Source organism: Arachis ipaensis, chromosome B5, assembly GCF_059453495.1.
Source record: "Arachis ipaensis isolate K30076 ecotype BB chromosome B5, ASM5945349v1, whole genome shotgun sequence".
Taxonomy (NCBI): domain Eukaryota; kingdom Viridiplantae; phylum Streptophyta; class Magnoliopsida; order Fabales; family Fabaceae; genus Arachis; species Arachis ipaensis.
The window spans coordinates 31,344,821-31,364,557 of record NC_142440.1 but is presented as its reverse complement, the minus strand read 5'-3'; the positions used below and the strand labels follow the sequence as shown (position 1 = coordinate 31,364,557).

Here is a 19,737-nt window from a genome sequence, read left to right as displayed (position 1 = left end):
TATCGCAACGAGTCTCGCGTTGTCGCTCGTCTCTTTCGTTGCAATGCGTCTCGCGTTGCCTCTCATCCTTTCTGTCTCGTTCCTCCCTCGCTGTTAATTTGGTTCCTTTCTCGCCAGAAGGTCTGTTTGGAGATATTGTTGGCGTCGCCATCTCTACCTTCGTCGTCAAGACTGTCTCTGTCTTTGAGCCCTTTCTCTCGCTCTCTATGAACGTCATTCTTCTGTCGTTGTGGACTCTTCGCTGTCTCTCTCTGCTGCCGTAAAATTACAGTGTTTAATTATGTTACTCTCTCTTTCTTCAATTAATTTTTTTATTTTGTTAATTATAATGATTTTGAGTTTTTATATTTTTATTTTGGATTCTAGTCACTAAACAGAATAGATTTTGGTTCTTGTGTGAAAATTTGATTAATTATGTTGATTAATTTCGTTGCTAGACAGAATAGATTTTGATTATTGCTTCTTCTTTTTTGCCTTATTAATTTTTATGAAACTGGAATAATTCTGTTGATGGTGCTTCACTGTTTTGTTAAATTTTGATTTTAATGATTTTGGAGTTTGAGTTTCAATCCAGTTGTGGATTTTGGTATGATAGGTCGGTTAATTAATACATTAGGAATTGGTGTGGTTTAAGAAATACCATGTCTTTATTAATTGAAGTAATTAACTCTTTGGTGAATGGAGTCTCGATTGTGGCCTTGTATATGGTTATTAAAAGAGGTGAAAGAGTTTTGATGCTATACAATTTGATTTGGTTGAGAATTGTGGTTCAAGCGCTTTTATTTGCAGTTTTCTTTATGTTTGTTTCTTTTAGTTGAGATTAGGTATAGGCTAATTTTAAAGTTTATAGTGGAGCAATGAGATTGAGTTGCTGGTTATAGTGGGACAATGGGTTAAACCGGTTCAACTACAGTTCGACTTCGATTGAACCACTGAATTATTGAACAAATTATTTGATTGGTTTGATTCTCGTAATTTTGATTTTAAGAATATATGTTAAGAATAAGATTGAATATTTAGGTGTGCATAAGTGTATCTAAAAAAATTATTTTTTTATTAAAACACGGTTAGACATAAAAGACACTCGAACAAATATCAATAAATATCATATTTAAAATGTGTCTGGTATGTAAACACAACTCAACTAAATATTCCTAGCTACTTCATAGCTCCAAACAAAAACTTTTCAATCGATCAGTGAAAAAATTCGATATTTTACCGACAATCGAGAACGACCACCTCTTAAAAGCAATAACTGAGAATAAGTTTATGAGGAGTATTAAGGAACCAGCAGCTTTTGTGATTTGTAGTTATCAATTAGTCATTTATTTATTAGTGTTTCTAATGGTATTAGATTACATCTAATAATGTGAAATTACTCACTTTTTTTTACTGGTTAAGTGCTGACCACATTTTAATAAAAATACTGGCTCTGTAAACTTTATTTAGGGCAATTTACCATAATAAATAAACTAGCCTCCAAATTTACCAGAATAAACATTTTGCAAAATGGATACCAAAATGCATTTTTTTCATAAACTATGTAAACCGCGACAGGGGTCCCGCAGTTTACGTTCGAAGCAAAGCATCACATAATCCACGGTAGGGGTGTCGCGGTTTATGTGTGATTTGCAAACGTGCATAAACCGCTATAGGGGTCTAGCTGTTTATGCTTTAGTGTGGACTTAGTTCATTTTTCATGGAATATGAGTTATTGGATGAAACTTTGGTTTGCCTTTTTTATGTATGGCGCAATATAGGTTGGTGCTTTGATTTAATTGAAATTGGTGTCTTGAACTTATAGAATTACTAACAAAATTAGAACACTTTTATTCAAGAGAATCACAACTACATAGAGAATCGCTAACAATAACCACGTCACCGTAAAATGAACAGTAAGTACAACTTTATTGAACAGTAAGTACAACTAAAATAGGACAAGAACACAAATAAGAAAAGAAAAATGAAAGCTAATCATGACGACCTAATGACACCTATGCCTCGGCTCTGGGGGAGGATCCTCGCTGAGGGCAAGTCCTGCGAGTGTGTCCTATCTGTCTGCATAGCCCACATCGCTTTGACTGACTAGTATCGGCCTCATCCATGGTGTTACGGATTCTTGTTGACCTCGGTCACCCTTCTCTAGCACGTCTCATGTTAGGATCAGGAACGACAGTAGGATCGGCGTACGGTAGCCACAGACCCTTTGGAATAGGGGGGCAAAAACCCCATCTGGTACACTGAACACCTTACTTATGGTATAAACCTCATGGACGTACGTAGCCCAGTCTAACCGGGACTGAGCACAGCATGCAATCGCATGGCAGGACAGGTAATAGAGAGCTTTAAAGTACCTGCAGTCACAAGTGCGATCTCTGAGGGAAACCTGATACGTTCCAAGCGAAAAGTTACCGGTAGGAGTCGTCTCAGCCATGGTATACTCAAACTGATGTCTGTCAAACAGAGTAACTGTGAAGCACCTCGAATCTTTCAAGTTGCGCTCTATCGCCTTGACCAGCGCCTGGCAAAACCGTTGGCCTGATCCCAACTGCGCCTCTGCTGTCTGCCCTCAGACGACAAAAAGTTCTGCTAACCTCCCATATGTGGATTTCACAAGTGCAGTACCCGGCAGATTCCGTGTCCCCTTCAATACAGAGTTAACAAACTCAGATATGTTCGTCGTCATGTGGTCAAACCGTCTGCCTCTATCCTGGTGTTGGGTCCACTTATCGTACTCCAGTCGGTTGGCCCAATCACACATGGCCGGATTCTCAGTTCTCATAATATCAAACCAGTAGTCGAACTCTGCTTCAGTCTTGGCATACGCCACATTCACGAGCAGCCGCCTTGCATCCTGACCCTTGAAACTGAGAGCAAAATTAGCTGCAACGTGTCGAATGTAATACGTTCGATATTCATGAGGCGGTAGCCAACCACTGTCTGGTGCCTCCAGTGCAGCCTTAATGCTGTTGTGTCTGTCAGAGATCACCAGAATGCCTTCTTTTGGGGTCACAAGTTGACACAAGTGGGATAAGAAAAAAGCCCACGACTCAGCATTCTCCCCCTCAATAAGTGCAAACACAACTGGAAATATATTCAAGTTTCCATCTTGCGCAATAGCCAGAAGCAAAGTCCCGCCATACTTCCCATACAGATGCGTACTGTCAATCCTAATTAGTGACTTGCAATGTTTAAAAGCCTCAACGCATGGAGGAAATGTCCAGAAAAGTCGATGAAAGTACTCTGTAAACTCATCAACCTCATCACTTAGACGCACTGGAGAAGTCTTCAACAAAGCAATGGTTTCGTTCATCGTTGCTTGCATCCCAAGGATTCACCGGGGCAACTCGGTATACAACTCTTCCCAATCCCCGTAGATCTGTGCAACTGCCTTCTGCTTTGCCTTCCACATCTTCCTATAACTAGGCCTGAATCCGTAGGTTGACTCAGTAGCTTCTTGCAACACCTTTATCGTAACCGCTGCATCCGCCCTAACCAATAGATAGATCCTCGCACAAGTTACATGGTAATCGAACTGTCGGTGGTCTCTCGAAATAGAAGTGGCCAGGCAAGTGTAGGCTCCATTGTACCTTCTAACCTCCCAGTTATCCTTATGCTGCCGAAGTGCCACGCGGATCATCCACGTGCAGCCGTTTCCAAACTCCTTGCATCTCCAGATGATCTGATTCCATAACCCGATACTGAACTCCACGACGAATGCTATAATCCTTAACACTCATCACAGCTTTCTCCTTAGTCTGGAAAGATTGGCCAATCTGAAATTCCCCAGAAGTATTGCCCTCGTGTAATCTTTAGCCTCCGAAGGTGTGTGCCTCATCTGGTTGTTGACTTACTGCTTCCAAATTCAGTGTCGAGAAATGCGGCGGTTGTTGGTGGGACCCAGAACTGGATGGCCCCTGAGGTGCAAGTGGGGCCACTGAAGTTTCCTCCTCACTATCCCTGGATATGTGATCGGGCTCATCGTTTGAATCATCTTTCTGTATCGCATCCTCAACGTGATCTGGCTCACCACCACCAACAAGACCAATAATCAAACCAAGTGACCTAGCTGTCGGTGCTAGAACAAGTGAATGTGCAGCTAAGAGACAACCAGGTGCAACGACAGGCATCGAAGTAGAAGTACCCCCACTGTCGTCGACTGAGGATTTGGCGCTGAAGCCCCGAAACTGTCGACACGGTCTTCCAACTTGGCAAACAACTCGTGTATTCTCACCTCCGAAAAACTCCGCCGACAATGAAACAATACCTCCATGTCTTCATCTGACCCTATCACAAATGTTTCATACTGCATACCACTTGACACAACTGCCATCAGAATCTTATAGAACACCTTCTTCACCAGCTTGGCCCCACACAATCCTGCCTTCTGCAATATGTTCCTCTTTAGATCCGACAAAGTATCAGTCGAACGGGTTAAAACGTTCAGCGGTTCTTTATCAGTGAACTTAACACCATGCATATTACTTTTTTTTTATTTTACCAGAGCAGTGGACTAGAACCAACAAGCTCTCTTCACTATCCATTTGTGAAAGTGTGAAAATGACTCTCCTCAAATGCCCAACTCCCTATCTTGAGTGGTATATATAGGCGAATTTGACAAAGCATAAACCGCTAGACCCTTGTAGCGATTTATGCACGTTTGCAAATCACACATAAACCGCGACACCCCTACCGCGCGGATTATGTGATGCTTTGCTTCGAACGTAAACCGCGACACTCCTGTAGCAAATTACGTGCATTCGTAAACCGCAGGAACCTGTCGCGATTTACATAATTTATGAAAAAAATACATTTTGGTATTCATTTTACAAAATGTGTATTCTAATAAATTTAGAGGCCAATTTATTTATTATGGTAAATTATCCCTTTATTTAAGTTTATTAGACAAAACCTCTTTTCTTTTCACCATCTTATACATTTTAGGAGTTAAATCCAAAAAATTCCAAAGACTCTAAAGGTGGAAGAAACCAATAATAACGGGCATCATTTCCATACATCTCCACAAATTGGGTTTTAGCAGTTCTTAATTAAGTCAGCACCGGGGGGATTCACTAGAATTTGATTCCTTTTTATGCTAGCCCTCAACTTCCTTACTGATTATATGTTTTTTATGTAATTAATTTCCTTGACATTTGTCCTTTCTTGTAACTTTGTAAGTTGTAATGGTTGTGCGAGCGCAAAAATATAAAATAAATCTTTATTATTCTATTAAGTTTTTAGTTCAATTATTAAGTATTCATATGAATTGATAATTGTAGATTATATTATTGATCAATTTAACAAAAAAATGATCGTAACATTTTATTGTTATATTAAAAAAAAATTATAATTATATATATATATATTTTTCATAGTTTTGTCTTCATCAAAATTTTTTTTGATAAGCAAATTTTCTTCATCAATTTTAATATATATAACAAATGTTTATTTCTACTTCTCCTTCTTATGCTCAATCTTTTGAAAAAAAAGTACTTTTTATATTTTTTTTTTAAAAAAAAATTTTAAGTATTAAAAACGTCTTTTATTTTTATATTTTTTAAATAAAATATTTTTAACTTTAAAAAACATAATTTATTTTTTATTTAATAAAAATATTTTTTAAAAAATATATATCTAAATAAATTTTAAATTCAATAAAAATACTTTATTAAAAAAATACTTTTCTACTAAAAAAAAAATTAATCCAACCTAGCAATAATTAATTAACTTTTCAGCTGAAATTGAAAACTGCAATTTAAGTATAGGAAAAACAAGTCACGCGGAGACATGAATGATTTGCAGACATAAGGTTCTAAAGAATGTAATAATAATAATAATAATAAGTAGGAAAAAGGCAATCATGTTGTGAAATAAAAGATATATATAATAGAGATGTACAAATAGAAGACTCTAGTATTAAAATAATTAGCCCAATAATAATTTATATATATATAATAATATTATATGTTGTAATGTGTATATATATACAAAGATAGAAAGAAGTATTAAAAATAAAGAGAGAGAGAATCGCATCTGTTTATTGTTGCAATCTCAATATAATAAAGATGGTTAATATTGCTATTAATATTATATGTAAAGAGTAATAGAAAATAGAATTTAAAATACTTATAAAATAAAAGAAGAGAAAGAATTGTAGTAGAAATATAAAGAGAAGAGTATTTGATTGTAACATAAAGAGAGAAGTGATTTTATTATTTGCTTGTGTTTCTCTCGGAGGCAAAGGCCTCTATTTATACATGTACGAGGGGGATCAATTTCAACATTCATTAATTATTATTCCTTCTTTGAGAATGTGAGTACTGCATGGGAATGGGCATCCACGTCCCATTCTTATCTCAACACTCCCCCTTGGATGCCCATTTAGGATTATTGCCTCATTAAAACCTTACTAAAGGAAAACCCTGTGGGAAAAACCTTAGTGAAGGAAAAAGAGTACAATATCCCTTGTGATGGGGACTGCCTCATTAAAAACCTTGTCAAGAAAAACCCAATGGGAAAAAACCTGACCAAGGGAAAAAGAGTACAGTCTCCCCCTCTTGCCGACATCATTTAAAGTCTCGAAATCGGCGCATTCCAATCTCATGTACCAATCTTTCAAAGGAGGATTTTGGAAGTGACTTTGTAAATAAATCTGCCAGATTGTCGCTTGAGCGGATCTGTTGTACATCAATTGTCCCTTGATTTTGAAGATCATGAGTGAAGAAGAATTTGGGGGAAATATGCTTTGTTCTATCGCCTTTGATGTATCCGCCTTTAAGTTGAGCAATACATGCTGCATTATCTTCAAACAGGATAGTTGGAGCTATCTTATGATCAATCAGTCCACATGATGACAGAATATATTGAATCAGACTCCTCAGCCAAAAACACTCGCGACTAGCTTCATGAATCGCCAGTATTTCAGCATGATTAGAGGAGGTTGCTGCTATCGTCTGTTTCGTGGACCTCCATGATATAGCTGTACCACCATATGTGAACAGGTATCCTGTTTGAGATCTCCCTTTATGTGGATCAGACAGGTATCCGGCATCTGCATAGCCAACTAGTTGTGACTTGGATCCATAGGGATAAAACAATCCCATATCAACCGTTCCATGAAGATATCGAAAAATTTGTTTGATTCCACTCCAATGTCTTCTGGTTGGAGAGGAACTATACCTTGCTAGTAAATTCACCGCGAATGATATGTCAGGTCGCGTATTATTAGCAAGATACATTAGCGCTCCAATGGCACTAAGATATGGTACTTCAGGACCAAGGATATCTTCATTTTCTTCTTTAGGACGAAATTGATCCTTTTTCACATCCAAGGATCTTACGATCATTGGTGTACTTAATGGATGTGACTTATCCATATAAAATCTTTTCAAGATCCTTTCTGTGTATGTTGTTTGATGAATAAAGATCCCACTTTTTATATGCTCGATCTGCAGGCCGAGACAAAATTTAGTCTTTCCAAGATCTTTCATCTCAAACTCTTCTTTTAGAATTTTTATAATTGTTGGAATCTCTTCAGGAGTCCCAATGATATTTAAATCATCAACGTACACAGCAATTATAATGAACCCAGATGTAGTTTTCTTTATGAAAACACACGGGCAGATATCATCATTCTTGAATCCGTTTTTGGCCAGATACTCAGTAAGACGATTATACCACATTCGTCCAGATTGCTTTAGACCATATAAAGATCTTTGCAATTTGACTGAGTATAACCCTTGCGAATATTCATTGGATGGTTTGGATATCTTTAGTCCTTCAGGGACTTTCATATAGATATCCCGATCTAATGAGCCGTACAAATAGGCTGTTACCACATCCATTAAATGCATATGCAGTTTATGATATGCAGATAAACTGACCAAATAACGCAATGTTATCGCATCCACTACAGGGGAATACGTTTCTTCATAATCTATACCGGGCCTTTGTGAAAAACCTTGTGCCACAAGTCGGGCTTTGTAGCGCACAACTTCATTTTTCTCATTTCGTTTTCTCACAAATACCCATTTGTATCCAACAGGTTTTACATCTGCAGGTGTACGGACTACAGGTCCAAAGACTTCACGTTTTGCAAGTGAGTCTAATTCAGCCTTCATGGCTGCTTCCCATTTTGGCCAATCATTTCTTTGTCGACATTCTTCGACTGATCTTGGCTCAAGATTCTTACTTTCATGCATGATATCTAATGCCACATTATATGCAAATATTTCATTGACAATTGTCTTATTTCGGTCCCATTTCTCTCCTGTAAAGACATAATTTATCGAGATCTCGTCATTTTCACAATTTTCAGGTACCTGAACGTCTTCTGGCGTTATATCAGAATTTTGGACAACTGCAGGTGTCTTTACTATGTCTTTTTCAACAGGAATCATATTTACCTCTTTTCTCTTTCGAGGATTTTTGTCTTTGGAACCGACAGGCCTGCCACGCTTCTGGCGTGTATTTGCTTCAGTGGCTATTTGTCCTACTGGGACATCAATTTGAATTGGGACATTTTCCGTCCTGCCACGCTTCTGGCGTGAATTCGCTTCAGTAGCTACTTGTCCTACTGGGACATCAATTCGAATTGGGGCATTTTCCGCTGGTATATAAGATTTGGTTATCCTCTTTGTATCGGAAAATGCATCAGGCAATTCATTTGCTATTCTTTGCAAATGTATAATCTTTTGAACTTCTAGTTCACATTGCGCTGATCGAGGATCTAAATGCATCAACGATGATGCATTCCAATTAAGTTCCTTTTCAGGAAGCTTATTCTCTCCCCCTAATGTTGGAAATTTTGATTCATCAAAATGACAATCCGCAAACCGGGCTTTAAACACATCACCAGTTTGTATCTCAAGATACCTCACTATAGAGGGAGAATCATATCCAACATATATCCCCAATTTTCTTTGGGGTCCCATTTTGGTGCGATTAGGTGGTGCAATGGGAACATATATCGCACACCCAAATATTCTTAAATGGGAAACATTTGGCTGCTGGCCAAAAGCTAATTGCATAGGAGAGAACTGATGGTAACTCGTTGGCCTCAAACGAATAAGTGCTGCAGCATGTAAAACTGCATGCCCCCAAACCGAGGTTGGGAGATTTGTTCTCATAAGCAAGGGTCTAGCAATTAATTGGAGGCGCTTAATAAGTGATTCTGCTAACCCATTTTGTGTGTGAACATAAGCTACTGGATGTTCAACACTTATTCCATTAGCCATACAATAAGCATCAAAAGCTTGGGAAGTAAATTCACCAGTATTATCAAGACGAATTGCTTTAATTGGATTTTCTGGAAATTGTGCTTTTAATCGAATAATTTGAGCCAGTAATCTCGCAAACGCCAGGTTGCGAGAAGATAATAAGCACACATGTGACCATCTCGAAGATGCGTCTATCAGGACCATAAAATATCTAAAAGATCCACATGGTGGATGAATAGGTCCACATATATCACCTTGAATCCTTTCTAGGAATTCAGGGGACTCAAATCCAATCTTTACTGGTGATGGCCTTAAAATTAATTTCCCTTGAGAACATGCAGCACAACAAAATTCACTAGATTTAAGAATCTTCTGGTTCTTCTCATCATGGTTGTTCCCGGATGACCCAATCGGTCGTGCCAAGTTATGAACTCATTTGAGTTAGTAAACTTCTGGTTTACAGTGGCATGTGATTCAATTGCACTAATCTTGGTATAATACAACCCAGATGAAAGTGAGGGTAATTTTTCTAATATAACTTTCTTATTTGAATCATGAGTTGTTATACATAAATACTCATGATTTCCCTCATTCATCGTCTCAACATGATATCCATTTCGGCGAATATCTTTGAAACTCAACAAGTTTCTCAGAGACTTGGTAGATAATAGTGCATTATTTATTATAAATTTTGTTCCTCCAGGAAACAAAATTATAGCTTTTCCGGAGCCTTCTATCACATTGCCTGAGCCAATAATAGTGTTAACATATTCCTCTTTTGGCACAAGATGGGTAAAATATATATCACTTTTGAGAATAGTGTGCGAACTTGCACTATCCGCAAGGCATACATCTTCATTACATATCCTTGCCATTCTCTTCAAAAACAAATAATAAAATGAGTAGTATGCACAGTTAAATTGAATACTTGATCAGAATTATTTTCTAAGAAACACTGTACATAAAATAATGTCATATACCAAAATTTTATTTTAAAATTTGACACAATTAATAATTTCAAAATTCATAAATATTAATATTTCATTATTTATGTACATCACATTTGAAACTTAAATACATAGAAAATAAAACTTTAACAATAAATTTTTTACATTATTTATTAGATACTTCACAATTTCACATATTAAACTATTCCATCATTGATCAAATGGCCAATATTTCCTTCAGGGTCCTCAAAGAAATCAGATACATCATAATGAGTGGTGGAGTTCTCAGCATCATTTGAAACAAAATTTGTTTCCTTTCCTTTGTCGTTCTTTTTCAAAGATGCCTGGTAAAGATCGACTAGGTGCCTTGGGGTACGACAGGTACGTGACCAATGGCCCTTTCCACCACAGCGGAAACACTTCTCCTCGGTTGATTTATTCTGTCCGATATTCTTTTCTTTGTCCCACTTCTGGTGAGATCCTCTCTTTTGAACATAATTCTTTTTCCTTCCATAATTTTTCTTGTTATTAAAAGCTTGCCATTTACCTCTTCTGGGGTAATGATTTGCCGCATTTACTTCAGGAAATGGGGCGGCGCCAGCTGGGCGCGCTTCATGATTTTTCAATAACAACTCATTGTTGCGTTCGGCAACAAGAAGGCAAGAAATTAACTCAGAATATTTCTTAAACCCTTTCTCTCGATACTGCTGCTGCAGGAGCACATTCGAGGCATGGAAGGTTGAGAAAGTTTTCTCCAACATATCATGATCAGTTATTTTTTCCCCACACAATTTCATTCGTGAGGTGATCCGAAACATTGCAGAATTATATTCATTTATAGATTTAAAATCTTGTAAACGCAAATGCGTCCATTCATACCGGGCTTGAGGAAGTATCACCGTTTTCTGATGATTGTACCTTTCTTCAAGGTCTTTCCAAAGATCTGCAGGATCTTTTAATGTAAGATATTCATTTTTCAATCCTTCGTCAAGATGACGACGGAGAAAAATCATGGCTTTGGCTTTATCCTTCTGGGATGCATTATTTTCAGCCTTAATGGTATCTCCAAGATCCATTGAATCAAGATGGATTTCAGCATCTAGTATCCATGATAAATAATTGTTTCCAGATATGTCAAGAGCATTGAATTCAAGATGAGAGAGTTTTGACATAATGAAAATTTGTTACCTGAGTCTTCCTAAAAATTTGATCAGAGTCTCGTGCTGATAACGTGTTGTGAAATAAAAGATATATATAATAGAGATGTACAAATAGAAGACTCTAGTATTAAAATAATTAGCCCAATAATAATTTATATATATATAATAATATTATATGTTGTAATGTGTATATATATACAAAGATAGAAAGAAGTATTAAAAATAAAGAGAGAGAGAATCGCATCTGTTTATTGTTGCAATCTCAATATAATAAAGATGGTTAATATTGCTATTAATATTATATGTAAAGAGTAATAGAAAATAGAATTTAAAATACTTATAAAATAAAAGAAGAGAAAGAATTGTAGTAGAAATATAAAGAGAAGAGTATTTGATTGTAACATAAAGAGAGAAGTGATTTTATTATTTGTTTGTGTTTCTCTCGGAGGCAAAGGCCTCTATTTATACATGTACGAGGGAGATCAATTTCAACATTCATTAATTATTATTCCTTCTTTGAGAATGTGAGTACTGCATGGGAATGGACATCCACGTACCATTTTTATCTCAACAAATCAGATTCATTACTAAAAAAATACAGGGGAAAAAATGTAACAAAGACATGCGTGTATGAATTGGACACCACGAGCATAATATATATTCTCCTCCACCTTGAATAATTTAATCTAATATAATATTTTATAGTATTTTTGAGACCCACCAAGTTGCAATGAAAACAGACCAATAGTATAACCCGAGTACCTGGTGCTCTGTCATCTCAATTCTCAAAGCCACACTCCCACACACAATAGAAACAAGAATTTCCCAACAGCCACCAAATATGACAACTCATCCTCTCTGTCTCTCTTCCTTGTTCTCATCCAACTTCTATATATTAAAACAGCGATTAAATTTCTTAATATCCCAAACACACCCTAACTATTCTTGTCCTAATAATAATAATAGTAATAACAATAGTTATATTTATAACTATATAACTAACCTATCTTATTATAGTCTCGTCTAATTAATTAATTAATTATCTTCAAAGCAATTCTTTTACTTGATAACAGTGATACTATTTTGTTTCATCATTTTTCAATTAGGTCTATATTTTCACTTTCCATAGCTAACGATAATTTACAAACTTAAATTAAATTAAGACAATATATACTATTCAAGCAACACTAATTATGCTATCTCCACCACCAGTGAAATTTCCTGCTTGAAAAGACGACGTGGATGACGAGGATGGTGAGGAGCGATCATTATTTTCGTCTGGGGACTGATTCCGGAATTGCTGCGTCCCTAAGTTAAGAACAAATGGTGGAGGTCGAAATTCTGTATTCAGAGTTATTTTCTCTTTCAGGTTCAAATTAGCCATCTTAGAAGATGGTGGCACAGGCAAAATAGGCGTTGGCCTTATTGGTTTGGCAGCTAATGGCAACATCACACAAGATAAAGCCATGGGGAAAGTAGAGCTAGATAAGTTGTTGTATGTAGAGGGTGTGGGTGGCGCAACAGTTTCTTGCTCAACTTGCTCTTCCATCATGCCAGAGGATTCCATCACCTTAATTTAGAATAAATAATGCCAAAAAAAATTAGAATAAAAAAATGAAATCAATAGAATTTAAAATAAAAAAAAAAACCGTTGCATTTTATTAGTAACTCACGTTAATAGTTAAGTGAATAAAAACCTTTTTCAAACAAAATATTCAAATACAGTTTTTTTTTTTAAATCCAACAAATAATAACTTTCACGATTTGAAATCTTCGTAATTAAGTACTGTGCATTTAATAAAAAAGATTATACTGTTCATCAATAATAGTAATAATATTTATATCGTCGAGATATTTTTCATTTACTATGAAATCAGTTTCTGAAAATTAAATAATTTGTTACCATAAAGGCTAACAATTATAGAAAAGATTAGATTGAATACCGTATCAGTGGTGATATCAAACAGACTAGATCTTCTGCGGCGGCGGTTCTGATTGTGGCGGCGGAGGAAATATTTCTGTGCGTGACTAGCAACCTGAGTTGGAGTCCGAGTCTTCACAAAATTTCTAGAAATTCCTCTCCAGTCACCTTTTCCAACCTTGTGCAAACCCAACAAGAACAATTTGTGCTCCTCTTCAGTCCAAGGAACACCTAATAACAATCACAAAAAAAAAAAAACCATTAAATTAAAAGATTAAAAAAATAATAATAAAAGTGAAACTAATAAACTAGCAAGCAATTAAGCACGTGTTTTTCTACTATTTTACCTCGTTTGCGCTCGCGGCTGCGGCCGGAGGCGTGAACGACGTCATCGGACACATAGCCGGCGTCAGCAACGATTGGATCCTGCGGTGGTTGTTGATCAAACTGTGACAAATTACCCATACTAGCACTTTTTCTGAATGACGATGAGGTCCCTTCGGTGGTGGTGAGTCTTACGCCGAAGAGCATGATGCCGTTCTCTCTTTGAGGGGTTCCGCCGCCGGAGACCGATCCGGCAGCGAGAGAAGCGTCTGTGCATGTGCGGGAGTTGTGCCCGTTATTTCCACACTGTGAGCACGTGCGAGACATGTGGATCTCTCTCAGCCCATACAAGAAACTGAAGAGAGAAACTGAAGAGAGATAATATAACTCTGACGAAAAGCTATTTGTGCATATAATGAGTGGGTTTGAATCTTTAATGGAGAGAAAGAGAAAGAGTTGGAGGAGGTTTGGTTTATATAGAGAGAGAGAGTCACAGACTCAAATGTGGGGTTTTGTTTACTTACACACTAGGTTTGTGTTTGTTTATGGTTAGTGACATAGGCCCAATTTGGGTAAACTTTACCTTAATTAAGTTTTTTTTTAAATAATTTAAATAATAAATATTTATATTAAAAATAGTTTATAAATAAGTTATTTTGTATTTGATTTTTTAATTTTAAAAGTATTTATTTTAAAATAAATATGATAAAAAAATTTTATTATGAGAGAAGTTATTTTTTAACTTTTTTATAAGTATTTAAATAATTTTTTAAAAGATTATAATTTAATTTTAAAAATTACTTCAAATATTAATACTATTACTTTTTATAAGACAAAAGATAAAAAAAATAACTTATAAAAGATCAAAAAAATAACTTTTAAAACTTTTTGAAAGGAACTTAATATTGCCATACAATGAACTTGTTTTTGGGGTAAAGTGCAATAGTGTTTAGTGCTATTATTATTATTATTATTATTATTATTATTATTATTATTATAATAATAATAATAATAATAATAATAATAATAATAATAATAATAGTTGATGTTATTATTATAGATAATAATAATAATAGTTGATGTTATTAACTGGTTTTATAAATATTTAATCATTAATAAATATGATTTGATTATAATCAAAATCTAATTTCACCATAAAAAAAAAAGAAAGATAAAAATAAAAACAAATATTATAATCAAATCAAATTATTTACAGTTGTACATTTTAAGTAATATAAGTATTAACATGTGCCTTGCACGTGATAAAATTGAAATTATAATTTTAAATTATTTTATTAAGATTAAATTAAATTATAATAATTTGATTAATAAAAATATAACATGTTATGTATTATTTATTTTTTCTTAATCTAGTGATAAATATATTAACTCTAAAATAGTTATTAATTGGTTTTAGTAATCTATTTTCTTCAATAAATCAAACGTATATACTCAATGTGATCATAAACAATTTAATAATACTTAGACCCACCAACAAATTTTTATATGTTTTACTGTCAAGTAAGAATATATCAAAATTAGCTCAAAATAAATAATAAATTATTAGAGAATTCTAATGCACAAAATTCGCTAATAAACAATAAATAATTTAAATCTACTAAAAAACAACTCAACACTTTTCTTTGAAGCTTGCAAAACATATACATGAAATAATATTATATCAATGTTAGTATACAATTTTACAATTATCGACCGTATTTACTATACATGACTCATTCTTAAAAGTTATTCTACACACGTGTGCAGTCGAAAGATAAATTACTGGACTTTATTTTATTTTTCTAAATTATTATCACTATGTATTATTCATTAAATGCTAATTGTAATATTGTAATTTAATAATAATAAATATATTTTTCTAAAATAAATTTAGAAGAGAGAATAGTGCTTTCATTTTGGAGGAAAAATGAATTCACGAGGAATTGACACCTCACTTTTATTAGTTGATAATATATTAAATATTGATTTTATATAATTATAATAAAAATATTTCTCTAAATTAGTATAATCATGCATTATTCGTTAAATGTTAATTGTAATATAATTATAATAAATATATTTTTCTAAAATAAATTTAGAAAAGAAATCAGTGATTTCATTTTACAGAAAAAATAAATTCATGAGAAATTAACATTTCACTTTTATTAGTTGGAGAAAAAATTCAGTTTTAGTATATTTTGTCATTATTATACATTTTTCTCTAATCATATATCTACTGTTTTCTTTTCTTTGTTTTAGCATTTTGAACATGGGTTTAACTTCTCGTAGTTCTCACTTCTCAGTCATTCTATTAGATGTAGTTGATAACTATTGAAATTCTTCGATTAATATAGGAAAAAATATATTATTATATGATAAAATTAATATGAGTATATTTTATTATTAAATAAATAAAGTTAATATAAAATAAAATTATACATAAGAAAAAGCAAAGAAAATAAAATTAAAATAACAAAAATGATAAAAAGATTATTTTTATAATTTTGTTTTGTCATTTTTATTTATAGAAGATTAGAAAATAGTAAATTTTTAACTAAATTAATTTATATTTGTTGTATTCAATTTAAATAAGTAATAAATTATCTTATTTTAAATTGTGTGATACTTAAATATCTATTCAAATCAATTAGTTGATATAATTAATTCATCATAATGAATTATCTTTAATGAGTTAAACAAAATAAAGCAGAAGTATGCTACGTTGATTCTATCATTAAAGGTAAAAATTCGATTTTTATATAATAGAATAGATAGAATAGATAATATAATAAATGGCGAGAAGGAGAAAGATAAACATTTTAAATCCTAAGTTGTTTCATTTGGATGTTGCAATGTGGGTATCACATTATTTTATTTATTCCACCCTGTGGACCCTTATGTAACTTTATTTTAGTATCAATGGAATTTCACTACCTTTGAGTACTAAATTAAAATTCAAAATGAAATTGAAAAAAAAGTAAAGAGTATAAAATGATTGATCGAAAAATATTCTAAATAATAAAAAGCCAAATTAACTTTAATATTAAATTCATTAATATGATTTTAATTTTTATTTACAATTATTTGATTGATATAAATTATAATAAATCGTGTGATACTTAAATACCTAATCAAATCAATTAGTTGATATAATTAATTTACTGTAATAAATTATATTCAATGAGTTATAAAAAATAAATTAAGAACAGGCTAAGAAGTATGCCACACCCATGATTAAGTGCAGAAATTCAATTTTTATATAATAAAAATATACATTCTTATATATGTTATAGAAATATAATTTGATTCCATTAACTTACTTTTTTTTTTTAACTTGCCACCTATATTCAGTATGGAATTTTAATTTTTCTAAAATAAATTTAGAAGAGAGAATAGTACTTTCATTTTGGAGAGAAAATAAATTCATGAAAAATTGACACCTCGCTTTCATTAGTTGATAATACATTAAATATTAATTTTATATAATTATAATAAATATATTTTTCTAAATTAGTATAATCATACATTATTCATTAAATGTTAATTGTAATATAAATATAATAAAGATATTTTTCTAAAATAAATTTAGAAGAGAGAATAGTGCTTTCATTTTAGAAGAAAAATGAATTTATGAAAAATTTACACCTCACTTCAATTAGTCAAGAAAAAATACAATTTTAGTATATTAAGTAGAAGTATATTATTATTATTATTATTATTATTATTATTATTATTATTATTATTATTATTATTATTATTATTATTATTATTATTATTATTATTATTATTATTATTATTATTATTATTATTATTATTATTATTATTATATATAGGTCACCATTAAGATAATAACTTGTCACTAATAAAATTTTAAGATAATGAATAAAAAATAGAATTATATCAATATAACTAAAATTAATATAATTAAAATAGTTAAAATTATTTCTGATTGATAATTAGGTTAATAATGCATTAATTATTGATTTTATATAATTATAATAGAGATATTTTTTTAAATTAGTATAATTATGAATTATTCATTAAATGCTAAGTATAATATTGTTATATAATTATAATTAAGATAATTTTTTGAAATAAATTTAAAAGAGATTAGTATAATTATAATAAAGAGATTATCTTAAATTAGTATAATTATGTATCATTCATTAAATACTAATTATAATATAATTATATCAATTAAAGATAATTTTTAAAAATAAATTTAAAAGAGAGAAATAGTGCAATCATTTTGGAGGGAAAATGGATTCACGAGAAAATAACACCTCACCATCATAAGTTGGGGGAAAACTCAGATTTAGTATATTAAGTAGATAGATAGATTGGTATAAATTATAATAAATTATATAACATTTAAAAAGAAAATAAAATGAATAAGAAGAAAATAAAAATAAATAGAATAGATAAAAGACTACAATAAAATAAATTGAATGTGGGAGTTTTTTTTTGGTACATTTCATATCACATCCATTTCAATAATAATAATAAATAAAAATACTTCAACTTGATATCTAAGAAAAAATGATGAGATAAAATCATAATACAGTTCTAAAGTAAAGGCTTAAATTAGAACATAATATCATTACACAACACATATTAGAAAGTAATTTCACACTACAATATACCACAAATAGGTAAATGACTTAAATTTAAATACGAAACATTTTTTATTTATGCATACATGATAACACCATGATCTATAAATACTTTATAGATAACATATCTCATATAGCTCCGAATGATGAGCATGAAAGTTGGAGAGTGTGGTAGTTTGTGTCCACGATAGTTGCCTTCTTGCAACGACGCCTCATAGAAAGAAAAAGAATTGTTGTAAAAGCTATCAAATGAAAGAGTAATTGGTAAACAAATGATATTTTCTCCTAGCATACATGATCTTTTATAGTGGTAAAATAAAAATTGAAGGAATTAAATTTTATATTTTTATATTAGGAATAGAATTTGATATTTATCCTAATAAAATTATTATTATTATCAATATGAATGGATTAACAACTTGCTACTAATAAAATCATTGGATAATGAATAAGAATTAGAAGGATATCAATATAATTAAAATGAATATAACTAAAATGTTTAAAAATATTTTTGATTGATAATTAGTTTAATAATACATTAAATATTGATTTTATATAATTATAATAAAGATATTTTTTTAAATTAGTATAATTATATATTATTTATTAAAATAATTAAAAATATTTTTTATTAATAATTGATAAGTAGTTTAATAATGCATTAAATATTGATTTTATATAATTATAATAAAGATATTTTTCTAAATTAGTATAATTATGCATTATTCATTAAATGCATTCATTTTGGAGGAAAAATGGGTTCACGAAAAAATGACACCTCACTTTCATTAGTTGGAGGAAAACCCAATTTTAGTATATTAAGTAGATAGATAATATATAATAAACTAAATATTTAAATAGCATAAATAAAATTTTCTTAGATTACTTAGTCTCCCAAATTTATTAGTATCAACTAATTTTGTCTTTATTCAATTTTCAAAATTTATTTATTTTTACCTGTCTATTAGAAATCTTCTGGTTATATTTTAAACTTAACTCAGAGGTTAAATCTCAAAAATTTGAAATAAAAATTTAAAATATATTAAGTGCTTGTTTGTATGCCATTAAATCAATAAAAAAGATCTTTTCTCAATGAAAAAATATCTTTTTTGTTTTTTAGTGTGTTTAGCAAATTTTTAATAGTAAAAGTAAAAACACTAAAAAAGTTTAAAAATATCTTTTTCGAGAAGTTACAATTTACATCTTTTTAAAAAAAATTTCTTAAAAAAAGGATATTTTTAACATAATAAATAAACAAAAAGTACTTTTATCTTATTTTACCCAAATATAATTGATAAATAAAAAATCTTTTTACATAAAATATCCAAACATAAAATCATTTTTACTTTTATAAAAGATCTTTAAAAAAAATATCATTTAAAAAAGATCTTTTTCAAAAATAGCATCCAAACAAGTCAAACTTTTTACAAACGAATTTAATTTCTCAAAAATATAATTTTTTAGTAAAAATATTATTTATATACTAAAAATCAGCTAATAAATCAAACATAGCATGTACAAATACATATATTTAAATACATATGTATATTTTAT

At 31.3% G+C, this 19,737-nt stretch overlaps 3 protein-coding genes across 3 annotated transcripts; all 3 read right to left on the bottom strand.

Moving 5' to 3' along the window:
- Window positions 1-2,569: 2,569 nt before the first annotated feature.
- LOC107640471 (uncharacterized) lies at window positions 2,570-3,313 on the bottom strand. Its single transcript, XM_016343991.1, has one exon. The coding sequence runs from the start codon at window positions 3,311-3,313 to the stop codon at window positions 2,570-2,572; it is 744 nt and encodes a 247-aa protein (XP_016199477.1).
- Window positions 3,314-3,334: 21 nt separating this feature from the next.
- LOC107640472 (uncharacterized) lies at window positions 3,335-4,480 on the bottom strand. The gene is made up of 3 exons (XM_016343992.1): window positions 4,268-4,480; window positions 3,855-4,187; window positions 3,335-3,682 (listed from the first exon to the last, which is right to left on the bottom strand). Exons 1-3 carry the CDS (start codon window positions 4,478-4,480, stop codon window positions 3,335-3,337), a joined length of 894 nt encoding a protein of 297 aa, XP_016199478.1.
- A 7,570-nt stretch (window positions 4,481-12,050) lies between these two features.
- LOC107643461 (myb-like transcription factor family protein) lies at window positions 12,051-14,088 on the bottom strand. Its single transcript, XM_016347116.3, has 3 exons — window positions 13,594-14,088; window positions 13,269-13,477; window positions 12,051-12,895 (listed from the first exon to the last, which is right to left on the bottom strand). Exons 1-3 carry the CDS (start codon window positions 13,895-13,897, stop codon window positions 12,503-12,505), a joined length of 906 nt encoding a protein of 301 aa, XP_016202602.1. The 5' UTR covers window positions 13,898-14,088; the 3' UTR covers window positions 12,051-12,502.
- Between the last annotated feature and the right edge of the window lie 5,649 nt (window positions 14,089-19,737).